The sequence below is a fragment of the Sciurus vulgaris genome (genome assembly GCF_902686455.1).
Source record: "Sciurus vulgaris genome assembly, chromosome: 5".
Taxonomy (NCBI): domain Eukaryota; kingdom Metazoa; phylum Chordata; class Mammalia; order Rodentia; family Sciuridae; genus Sciurus; species Sciurus vulgaris.
The window spans coordinates 75793954-75806759 of NC_136465.1; the positions used below are offsets into that span (position 1 = coordinate 75793954).

At 34.7% G+C, this 12806-nt stretch overlaps 1 protein-coding gene across 1 annotated transcript in view; it reads right to left on the reverse strand.

The window, feature by feature from the left end:
• LOC306662212 (vomeronasal type-2 receptor 26-like) overlaps positions 1 to 12806 on the reverse strand; it is a gene marked incomplete at both ends in the record, with an annotated part of 43563 nt that overhangs the window by 16598 nt on the left and 14159 nt on the right. Inside the window, 2 exons of the mRNA XM_079141750.1 lie at positions 1203 to 1326; positions 1935 to 2156. Coding sequence (XP_078997876.1) covers positions 1203 to 1326; positions 1935 to 2156 — 346 coding nt within the window. The remainder of the gene's footprint in view (positions 1 to 1202; positions 1327 to 1934; positions 2157 to 12806) is intronic.

Below are 12806 nucleotides of genomic sequence, written 5' to 3' on the forward strand. Positions count from 1 at the left end.
GACCGAAAAAGAATTGAATAAGGGGGACTAAATCTAACCAAGAAGGTAAAAGAGCTCTACAATGAATATTGTAGAACACTGATGGAAAAAATAGAAGAGGACCTTAGAAGATGGAAGGGTATTCCATGTTCTTGGACAAGCAGAATTAATATTGTCAAAATGGTCATACTACCAAAAATGTAATTCCCATAAAATACCAATGACATTGAAATTAGAAAAAAAAAATTCTTAAATTCATTTGGAACAATAAGATACCTGGAATAGAAAATCCTGTTTTATTTTCCTCTCTCTCAAGACAAAGTTAAAGATTTTAACATAGAACAGGTGTAAATATTGGCTATCTTATAAAAGACTATCTCTCAATTCTACTGTCTGCATTGTGACTTTACAAACTACATTTATAAATATATATATATATATATATATATGCTTATTCTTAATGAAGTGATATTAATTCTTATAATCTGGGTTCAAGATTTTTACTGACTGTAAAATGTACCTAAATTCTGAGGATGCTATACAGTCGAAGTTAAACTTTCTACCCAGATGATGATTAACTTTGATTTTCATAAGAAGGACTCTAGCTGACAGGAATCTCTAAAGCAAATCTGACAGGTTGCGTTTAACAGAAAAGTTGCTTTTCTGTGGAAAAGATAACAAAACTCAAGAGACTGTGATTACTATTTTAAATCTTTTACACAGACTGTATTATTTTGCTTTTATTAATGATTTCTAGTTTTTTTGAACTGAGAACTAACTTTTCAAAAATCTTCTGTCACTTAGAATTGAGTGAAAAATGAGGTCTTCCGATGCTGACTCCACTGTTAAATCCCCTCAATGTAGGATAATTCAGGCCAAAGAATGAGACAATGCTCCCTCAATGTGGAAGTCAAGACATTTGGAAAATTATCAGCACTGTTTTCAGAGGAAGTCATTCAGAGACATGCGGAAACTCACATGGACTCACTTGTCTATTCTTTCCCCTTCCCACAATAAATAAGTAAGTAAGTAAGTAAGTAAATAGCTCTAAAATCCTGCTTCTACACGGAGCTATTATATTTTTCAGAATTTCCTGGAACAATGAAAATGTAAGGTATGAAATTCTCCAGGTTTATGCCTCTGAAATTCTTATTTCATTTACTGTTGATTCATTCAATATCATATACCATTTCCACATTTAGAATAATTTTCAGACTGCCTACCTGTTTCATTGGCAATCTCGCCATCTGGGCACGGAATACAATCAAAACAGCAAAATGGTTTTCCTTCAAGAGCAGTTTTTCTGAATCCAACTGTACAACTCTTACTACAACCAGCAGAGGGAGTCTGTGTCAGAGACATGAGAAGAAGGAAAAGAAATCAATATACAAGATTCGGTAATAGCATGGAAGTAGAAGATTGTAGAACTGTGTGCAAAAGACAACTTAACTTTTATAAAACGTTAACTGGTTGTAATATTCCTCATAGCTATGCCTCATCTCTCTTTTCTTTATAATATCACTGAAATATTCAGGACAAATAAACAGTGGAAATAAAAATGTGAGCATATAACAAATCAAATCACAATTTATTATTTCAATATGAAGACTATTTTAATCTGAAATCAGACATTTAGGCCCTCTCATCTGAGACAGTCATTTTCATGACCACCATGCTGTGAACTTTCTAGAATCTTTCCTACAACATGGCTAAATTGATATTTTCTTACCATATAGGCAACAGATCTATTTCATCATTACAGCAATCCATTTAATTAATTAAAATAAATTTTCACAATAATTCTGAGGCAAGAAAGTTCACATATTGGGTGTTACAGAAAAACACTGAATAAAATGTCTCTACCTAAATGAATCCAGAAGTTTACTTAAATCCTACTCTGAGAGTACTTTGTTCTGCAGAATAACACTATGGTGCCCTCTTAAGAGGCTGCTTACCTCATTGTAGTGCTCACCCCACATTATCAGTTCATCTTTTAAGGAAAGGTGCTGAACACCGCATGATTCAAATATGAACTCTCCAACTTCCACGTGGGCTTTAATGCCATTCAATAATGACTGATAATTGAAAATGTTAAACTTGGTTGTAATTTTTTCATTCACAATTTTCTCCTTACCAGTACTTTTTACAAGATGGCGTTTTTGCAAAAATGGGTGGAGCTGAAAGTTAAAATTACTTTTCAGAACTTGTCTTAGCAAAGCATAGAAATAGAAGTAAACATTATTAGATCAACCGCCCCCTTTCCTCTAGCCATGTGTTATAACAGACTTCTTTTATTGGTTGGTCTAGTGAAGATTCATATAAAGATTAATATGCACCAGATGTGGGTCTACATGCTTTATGTATATTAACATATAATTCTTAAAAATCTCTGTTACTTTTCTATATAATATTCACTTTACAAATCGAAAAACATTTTGCTAAGGTTATACATCTACTCAGTGAAGAAACCAGAACACTTCAATCTCTAGGTCATAACTTTAAAGGAAAAAATAGAAATTGAGATCAGGGATTTTAAAATATACACTTAATGGTCCTCATAAAATATATTCTTATTCTTTCACAGGTATAAAATAAAACATTCTAAAATTAAAACAATGAAGTCAATAAAATATGATTTTTTAAACTTTTTATGAAAATAAGCTACATTTCCATAAGTAAACATACTTTTATAATTTTGTCAGTTTTATATAGTTAATTGATGACAAATAATTGGGATATTTTATAGAAAATTTTGTTTTAAAGTTATGTATTTGTTGATGGAAAATAATAATTCTATCATATTGCAGAAAAAAGTAAGTTTTTCTATACTAAGCTAAAAGTGTCAAAATTTCCAACTAGAAAAAGTTTTGAAGGGATGCCTAAGAAGTACTTGTTGATTGATAGCTTGCTTATGAATTCACTTAATCATTTATTGTAATTATGTTGTAGCAAGGGTTCATTTCATTCTTCAAACATAATGTTTTCTGTTTTGCCACTAAGTTTAAAACTGGATTTTTTTTCTTTCTCTTCTCCCTCTACCTCCACACCACCATCCTGGGGCAGACAAGATTACCCTTTCTCCCATCCTAGGTTGACGTATTGGTCCTTTAGTAAACACACAAAAATATGAATTCAGAATTCAGGCATTATAACAGAAAACCTAAGAAAAAGTTATTGTCCAAGTCTGTAAGTGAATTAAAACCCCTGAGAAGGCACATTTGGCATGTAGTCTTTAAACTTTTTAAAAACCCTCTCTTCCTTCTGATGAGCAGAGTCATAAGACAGAAGCTCCTGCATTTCTACTTTCCTAGCAAATCGATAAAACATACTTTTCCTTTTTCTCAAAACCATGTCCTATTATTGGCTTGACATCAGGACTGAGTTTTCAGGACAGTATGACATCTCATTCCACAGAGAATTTATATCAAAAAGACAGGATTTCAAATTTCACAAGAAAGACTCTAAAATTAGCATGTAGATTAATGTCTGTGGAAGTAAGAAAAATTGCAAACTAAATACAGATTGATAATTATGTGACAGTTGGATGTAGTTATTGATCAACTGAAAAGACTGAATAAACTCTTGAAGATACACATAGTTTTAAAAATGAACAATAGTTCATGTGTATAAATATACAAATATGTTGGAGAAAAATAATGTTCAGATTTTTTGTGCATCTACTAAAACAAAATCATTTTATTATGTATATTAATAATGCTCAAAAGAACAAACTAAAAATGTTAAGGAAATAAAACAAAATGACTATAAACCTGGAAAATAAAAATGGAGGTTTCTTATGAAAATTAAAGGAAAATTAGTAAAGTAAATGAATCTCAACACTATGTACAACAAAGTGAAGAAAATATTTAAAAAAATAGAGGCAGACAGCTTCCAAATCTGAAGAGAAAGAGCTTCTAAGTGAGGTAGGTCATAAAAAAGGATTTTACTTGGATTTAATACCAGACACTTAGACTAGCTTAGGGACTCACAAACTTGGATAGAAGAAAACAAAGAAAGAAAGCAAAAAGAAAACCCCACAGGCACTGGTGGCAGCCGGGATGGGTCCACCATTGGCAAATTGAATGGGGGCCTAAGAGAACACATGCTTTAGGTGGAACTCTGGCATATCCTGATACAGAGAAAACAGAAATCCAAAACATCATTTAACTGATTATACAACAACAATATATAACAATCATAAATATTTATGTCCCAAACAAAGGAGCATCTGCATATGTCAAAAAAAAAAAAAAAAAAACTTCTCAACTTCAAAAGCTATAGAACTAAAAAATACAATTGATACTTTAGACTTAACAGACATGTATAGAATATTTAATCCATCAATGACCGAGTACACTTTCCTCTCAGCAACATAGTGATCATTTTCTAAAATAGATCATATCTTAAGAAATGAATCAACTCTCAAGAAATACAAAAAAGAGATAATACCTTGCATTCTATCAGATCATAGTGGGATGAAATTAGAAATCACCACCCACTGCCTCTGCTGACTCAGCATACCCTCACTGGGACTCCCCAGCTTCTTTGGAGGCTGGTGCAGGCATTTTGAATTATTCCTGAGGGCATGGTCATCATCATTGGAAGGGTGACTCCCTTTGTGAGACACATACAAGAGACTGGCGACCCTTTGACAGGTACCTCTATTTAATCACATACATCCTACACCCTTTCCCATCTTCTTGTTCACAACTAGAAACACTGTAAAGATCAATCAAACTCATCCTGTTTATTACAATAATGTTAAGGTCTTTATAGGGGCTACTTGGTTCAGGTCTGCATTTTCTCTGTATTAGGTGCTACTGGTATTGCTCTCCCCTTCAAAGGAGAGATATTGGAAAATTGTAGATTCATAATAAGCCTGCAGGGGAAAAACTTCAGTACCTTTGATCTTCACTGCTACAGAGGAATATATAGAAACAATAAGAAAAAACAAGGGAAGAAAGTGTCCCTAACAAACCAAGATGCTATTGTGATAGAATCCAATGACAGCATGGCAGTAGAAATGACAGAAAAAGAGTTTAGAATCTGCATAATTAAAATGATCCTTGAAGCAAGACTAGATAAGAGAACAAATGCAGGCCATGCATGATCATTCCAGTAAATAGTTAAAAGAGTAAATGCAGGAAGCAAAAGAACATTTCAATAAAGAGATAGAGATTCTGAAAAAAAACAAACAACAGAAATACTTGAAATGAATGAAATGATAAACCAAATTAAAAATGCAATAGAAAGTATCACCAACAGAATAGACCTAGTGGAAGACAGAATCTTAGACAATGAAGACAAAATATTTAATCTTGAAAATAAATTTGAACAAACTGAGAAGTTGTTAAGAAGTCATGAATGGAACCTCCAAGAATTATGGGATATCATGAAAAGACCAAATTTAAGAATTATTGGGATTGAGGAAGGCACAGAGTTACAAACCAAAAGAATGAAATAATATCAGAAATAAAATTTCAATGAAATAATATCAGAAAATTTTCCAAACCTGAAGAATGAAATGGAAAATCAAATACAAGAGGCTTATAGAACATCAGGTGCACAAAATCACAACAGATCCACACCAAGACACATTATAATGAAAATACCTCACATAAAAGATAAAGATAGGATTTTAAAGGCTGAGAGAGAAAAGCATCAGATTACTTATAAGGGGAAACCAATATGGATATCAGCAGATTTCTCAGCCCAGGCTCTAAAAGCAAGAAGGACCTGGAACAATATATATCAAGCTCTGAAAGAACACGAATGCCAACCAAGAATCCAATAGTCCACAAAACTAACCTTCAGATGTGATAATGAAATAAAATCTTTCCACGATAAACAAAAGTTAAAAGAATTTACAAATAGAAAGCCTGCACTACAGAATGTTCTCAACAAAATATTCCATGAGGAGGAAATGAAAAACAATAACACAAGTCAGCAAAGGGAGGAACTACCCTAAAGGAAAAGTCAATCAAAGGAGAAACCAAGTCAAGTTAAAAACCAAAAATAAACCAAAATGACCAGGAATACAAATCATATCACAATAATAACCCTGAAAGTTAATGGCCTAAACTCAATAATCAAAAGACATAGACTGGCAGATTGAATTAAAAAGAAAGACCCAACAATATTTTGCCTTCAAGAGACTCATTTCATAGAAAAAGACATTCACAGACTAAAGGTGAAAGGATGGGGAAAAACATACCATGCAAATGTACCCCCCCCCAAAAAAGGAGGGGTCTCCATCTTCATATCAGATAAAGTGGACTTCAAACCTAAGTTAGTCAGAAGGGATAAAGAAGGACAGTTCATACTGCTTAAGGGAAGCATAAAACAACAAGACATAACAATCATAAATATCTATGCCCCAAACAATGAAGCACTGATGTCCATCAAACAAACTCTTCTCAATTTTAAGAATCAAATAGATGAAAACATAATAATAGTGTGGAACTTTAACACACCGCTCTCACCACTGGATAGATCCTCCAAATAAAAACTGAACAAAAAAACTATAGAACTAAATAATACAATGATATAGACTTATTGGACATTTACAGAGTATTTCATCCATCATGGAGCAAATATACTTTCTTCTCAGCAGCTCATGGATCCTTCTCCAAAATAGACCATATGCTATGCCACAAAGAAGTCATTAGTAAATACAAAAAATAGAGATGCTACCTTGTATCCTATCAGACCATAATGGAATGCAATTAGAAATCAATGATTAAATAATGAAAAAATCTACTCATACACCTGGAGACTAAATAATATGCTATTGAATGATGCAATGATAACAGAAGACATCAGGGAAGAAATAAAATGATTCTTAGAGGTAAATGAGAACAATGACACAACATATCAAAATCTCTGGGATACTATGATAACAGTACTAAGCAGTACTAAGAGGAAAGTTCATTGCATTGAGTTGATACATTAAAAAAATAAAAAGTCAATAACTAAATGACCTAACATTACATCTCAAAGCCCTAGAAAAAGAAGAATAGATCAACACCAAAAATAGTAGAAGACAGAAAATAATTAAAATCAGAGCTAAAATCAATGAAATAGAAATAAGAGAATTCAAAAAACTGACAAAACAAAAAGTTGGTTCTTTAAAAAAGTAAACGAAATTGATAAATCCTGAGCCACACTAACAAAGAGGAGAGAGAAAACTCAAATTACTAGAATTCGTGATGATAAAGGAAAGATCACAACAGACACCATAGAAATACATAATATAAACTGCTTCGAAAATCTATACTCCAAAAAATAGAAAATATCAGATATTGACAAATTTTTAGAGACATATGATCCTCCCAAACTGAATCAGGGAGATGTACACGATCTAAACAGATCAATTTCAAGCACCGAAATAGAAGCCATCAAAAGACTACCAACCAAGAAAAGCCCAGGACCAGATGGATTCTCAGCCGAATTCTACAAGACCTTTAAAGAAGAATTACAATACCAATACTCCTCAAAGTATTCCAGGAAATAGAAAAGGAGGAAACACTTCCAAATTCATTCTATAAAGCTAATATCACTCTGATACCAAAACCAGAGAAAAACTCATAAAGGAAAGAAAACTTTAGACCAATATCCCTGACGAACATAGAAGCAAAAAACCTTAACAAAATATTGGCAAATCGTATACTAAAATATCTTAAAAAGATAGTACACCATGATTAAGTGGGGTTTATCCCAGGGATGCAAGATTGGTTCAACATCCAGAAATCAATAAATATATTTCATCACATCAGTAGACTTAAAGTTAAGAATCACATGATTATTTCAATAGATGCTGAGAAAGTGTTTGATAAAATACAGCACCCCTTCATGCTTAAAACACTAGAAAAAGTAGGAATAGTAGGAACATACCTCAACATTGTAAAGACTATCTATGCTAAGCCCATAGCAACATCTTTCTTAAAGGAGAAAAAAAATGAAAGCATTCATTCCCTCTAAAAACTGGAACAAGACAGGGTGCTCTCTTTCACCACTTTTATTCAACATCATTCTTGAAACACTTGCCAGAGCAATTAAAGAGACCAAATAAATTACAGGGATATAAATAGGAAAAAAGAACTTAAGCTGTCACTATTTGCTGATGACATGATCCTATATTTAGAGGATCCAAAAAACTCCACTAGAAAACTACTAGAACTCATAAATGAATCCAGCAAAGTAGCAGGATATAAAATCAATATTCATAAATCTAATGCATTTCTATTTATAAGTGATGAATCCTCTGAAAGAGAAATTAGGATATCCATTACATTCACGCCAAAAAAAAAAAAAAAAAAAAAAAAAAAAAAAAAACAAAAAAAAACTTGGTCATCAATCTCACAAAAGAGGTGAAAGATCTCTACAATGAAAACTACAGAATACTAAAGAAAGAAATTGAAGAAAACCTTAGAAGATGGAAAGATTTCCCATGTTCTTGGATAGGCAGAATTAACACTGTCAAAATAGCCATTCTACCAAAGGTTCTATTCAAATTCAATGCAATTGCTATTAAAATCCCAATGACTATCCTAATAGAAATAGAGAAAGCAATCATGAACTTCAACTGGAAGAATAAGAGACCTCAAATAGCCAATAAAATCCTGAATAGAAAAAGTTAAACAGGAGGTATCACAATACCAGATATTATATTACAGAGCAATAGTAACAGAAATGGCATGGTGTTGGCACCAAAAAAGACAGGCAGACCAATGGTACAGAATAGAAGACACAGAGACAAAACCACATAAATACAGTCACCTCATATTAGACAAAGGAGCCAAAAATATACAATGGAGAAAAGATAGCCTCTTCAACAAATGGTGCTGGCAAAACGGGAAATCCATATGCAGTAAAATGAAATTAAAACTCTATCTCTCACCCTGCACAAAACTCAACTCAAAATGGATCAAGGACATAAGAATTAGACCAGAGACCCTGCACCAAATAGAAGAATAAGTAGGCCCAAGTTGTTCATCAAGTTGGTTTAGGATAAGACTTCCTCAACAAGGTTCCCAAAGCATAAGAAATCAAAACAAGAATCAATAAATGGGATAGACTGAAACTAAAAAGCTTTTTCTGAGCTAAGGATACAATCAAGAAGGTGAAGAGAGATATATATTACCTAAACAAATTGAGCCAAGATGATGTAGAAAAAAATAGTGTCCAATATCAAACAATTAGTTTGAAGTAGCAATTAAAAGCCTTGCAACAAAGAAAAGCCTAAGACTGGATGGATTTGCAATCAATTTCCAAAACACAGTTAAAGAAGAACTAATGCCAAGCTTTCTCACATTATTCCATGACATGAAAAGTGAGGGAATATTCCCAAAATCATTCTATGAAGTATCACCCTGATACCAAAAACAGAGTCACATGAAGGGAAGAAAATTACAGACCAATATCTATGATGCATATAGACACAAATATACTTAATGGAATATTTATAGACTACACATAAAAGCACATTAAAAAGATTATACACCATGATCAGTGGGTTTCATTCCAGGGATGCAAGTTTGGGTCAACATATGCAAATCAGTAAATGTAATTCAATGCAAAAATAGAATTAAGTATAAGAATTACATGTTAATCTCAACAGATGCAAGAAAAAGCCTTCAGCAAAATCCAGGCCCCATTCACATAGCAAACACTGGAAAAACTGGGAGTGGAAAGAATTTACCTCAATATTATAAAGGCTACTAATGAAAAACCCAAAACCAACATCATTCTAAAGAGAGAAAAATCTGAATGCTTTTTCTCTAAAATGAGAAACAAGGCAAGGATATGCACTCACCATTTTTATCAATATTATTCTTGAAATTCTAACCAGAGTGATCCTGTAAGAGGGAAATGAAAGGGATAAAATAGGAAAAGAAGTCAAATTATCTGTTTTGCTAATGACATCTTGTATGCAGAATACCCAAAAATTCCACAAGATTTCTAGCACTGATAAACTAATTCAGCAAAGTAGCAGGATACATCATCAGACAAAAATCAACAGCTTTCTTATACTTCAATAATGAATCTGCCAAGAGAAAAATCAGGAAGATTGTTTCACTTACAATAACCTCAAAAGAAAATGTAGCAATAAATCAAACCAAGGAAGTGAAAGAACTCTACAATAAAAACTATAGAACACTGAAGCTTCCTTCCTATAAAAAAGAGCTTCAAAAATGGAAAAATCTCCTAGGTTCATAGAAAAGCAGAATTAGTATTGCCAAAATGTCCATATTACCAAGAACAATGTACAGATTAAATGAAAACCCAATACAAATACCAATGACATTTTTCACAGAACAAGAAAAAAAGCCCTAAAATTCATATGGAAGATTAAAATACCCAGCATAAACAAAGCAATATGAGCAAGAAAAGCAATGGTGGAGGCATCACAAAACTTGATATCAAATTGTACTGCAGAGATATGGTAACAAAAAGAGAATGGTATTGGCATTAAAACACACATGAAAACCAATGGAATAGAATAGAAGAAACAGAGACATACCCACATAGATAGTCATCTGATAATTGATAAGGGTGCCAAAACTGACAGTGAAGAAAAGATCAGTTTTTACAAATGATGCTGAGAAAACTGGATATCCACATGTAGAAGAATTAAACTGGATCACTGTCTCTAAAAATGCACAAAAGTTAACTCAAGTTGGATCAAAGACTTAGGAATTAGACAATAAATTTACATCTACTTGAAAACAACACAGGCTCAAATTCCAACATATTGGTGCAGGCACCATCTTCATTAATAAGACCCCCCTAAACCTTAAGAAATAAAACCAGAAACAATAAGTAGGAAGTCTTGAATTTAAAAATCTTCTTCAGAACAAAGGAGAAAAGAGTGAGAAGAGAAAGTCTAAAGAATGTGCAAAAATCTTTGACTGTTACTCCTTTGCAATGGATTAATATTCAAAATACATAAAGGGGGGCGATCCAAGATGGCGGACTAGAGGGTGACTGCATCTCCTGTCGCTCTAGAACCCAGGATTCAAGAAGGGGAGGCATTGAGAGACTTGGACTAAAATAGAGCCAAGAGGTGAGTCCCCCCAACCAGGTGAAGCTTGGCCTGGGCCGCAAGCCTGGATAGGGCCAGCTTATCAGAGTAGGGCAGGGCAGCTAGAGTCTTCCCCAGGCAGCCCTGCTCACTCAGGGGGTGGACTCCTCCCACATGGCCAGCTTTTCCAGCTTCTCAGAGCAGGCCCCCCAGTGAGACCCTTTCTGCACAGAACCAGCTCCAAGTCACAGAGCCAGCGCTGCAAGCTTTGACCCACAGGCAGCTTCAGGGACCAGGACAGGGCAGCCAGGGACTTCCCCAAGCAGCCCGGCCCCCTCCGGCAGGAGGCACCTTTCAACGCTAGCTTCTCAGAGCAGACCACCCAGTGAGAGCCTTTCTACACAGAGCCAGCCACAAGTCCCCGAGCCAACGGAGAGCTACGACCCACTGGAAGCATCTGGAACCAGGGCAGGGCAGCTAGAGACTTCTCTAGGCAGCCCTGTCCACTCAGGTCGCAGGCTCTTTCCACCGGGCCATCCAAGATGGCGGACTAGAGGGTGACTGCATCTCTAGTCACTCCAGAACCCAGGATACAAGAAGGGGTGGCATTCAGAGACTCGGACTAAAATAGAGCCACGGGGTGAGTCTTCCCCACTGGGTGAAGCTCAGCCTGGGCGCCAGGCAGGAATAGGGGCTGCTTATTAGAGCAGGGCAGGGCAGCTAGAGTCTTCCCCAGGGAGCCCTGCACACTCTGGTGGTGGGCTCCTCCCACAGGGCCAGCTTATTGGAGCAGGCCCCCCAGTGAGAGCCTTTCCACACAGAGCCAGCTCCAAGCCCTGGAACCAGTAGGGGGTTAGGGGCAGCTTTCTTTGGAAGCACTGCATTTTCAAGTTCCTACAAGACTTCAGGCTACTGAAATCTGGGAGGTGATACACTGGATATCTACAGGAACACTATAAGCCAATAGAGGAAATCTGCAATATCACAGAGTCCCATTGACATCGGAACAATATGAGAAAACAAAGGAAGAAAATGTCCCAAACAAACCTAGATACTATATCAATAAAACCCAATGACAGCATAGCAGAAGAAATGTCAGAAAGGGACTTCAGAATGTACATAATTAAAACAATCAGGGATGCAAACGAGGAGATGAAAGAGCAAATGCAGGCATTGAAGGAAAAGATGAAAGAGCAAATGCAGGCATTAAATGATTGCACCAATCAATAGTTAAAAGAGCAAATATGGGAGGCAAGAGATCATTTCAATAAAGAGTTAGAGATACTGAAAAAAAAACAAACAAACAGAAATCCTTGAAATGAAGGACACAATGAACCAAGTTAAAAACTCCACAGAAAGCATAACCAATAGGATAGAACACCTGGAAGACAGAACCTCAGATATTGAAGACAAAATATTTAATCTTGAAAACAAAGTTGAACAAACAGAGAAAATGGTAAGAATTCATGAACAGAATCTACAAGAATTATGGGATATCATGAAAAGGCCAAATTTAAGAATAAATGGGATTGAGGAAGGCTTAGAGAAACAAACCAAAGGAATGAACGATCTATTCAATGAAATAATATCAGAAAATTTCCCAAATCTGAAGATTAAATGGAACACCAAGTTCAAGAGGCTTATAGGACTCCAAATGTACAAAATTTCAACAGACCCACACCAAGGCACATTATTATGAAAATATCTAACATAGAAAATAAAGATAGAATTTTACAGGCCGCAAGAAAAAGAATCAAATTACATTCAGGGGGAAACCAATAAGAATATCAGCAGATTTTTCAAT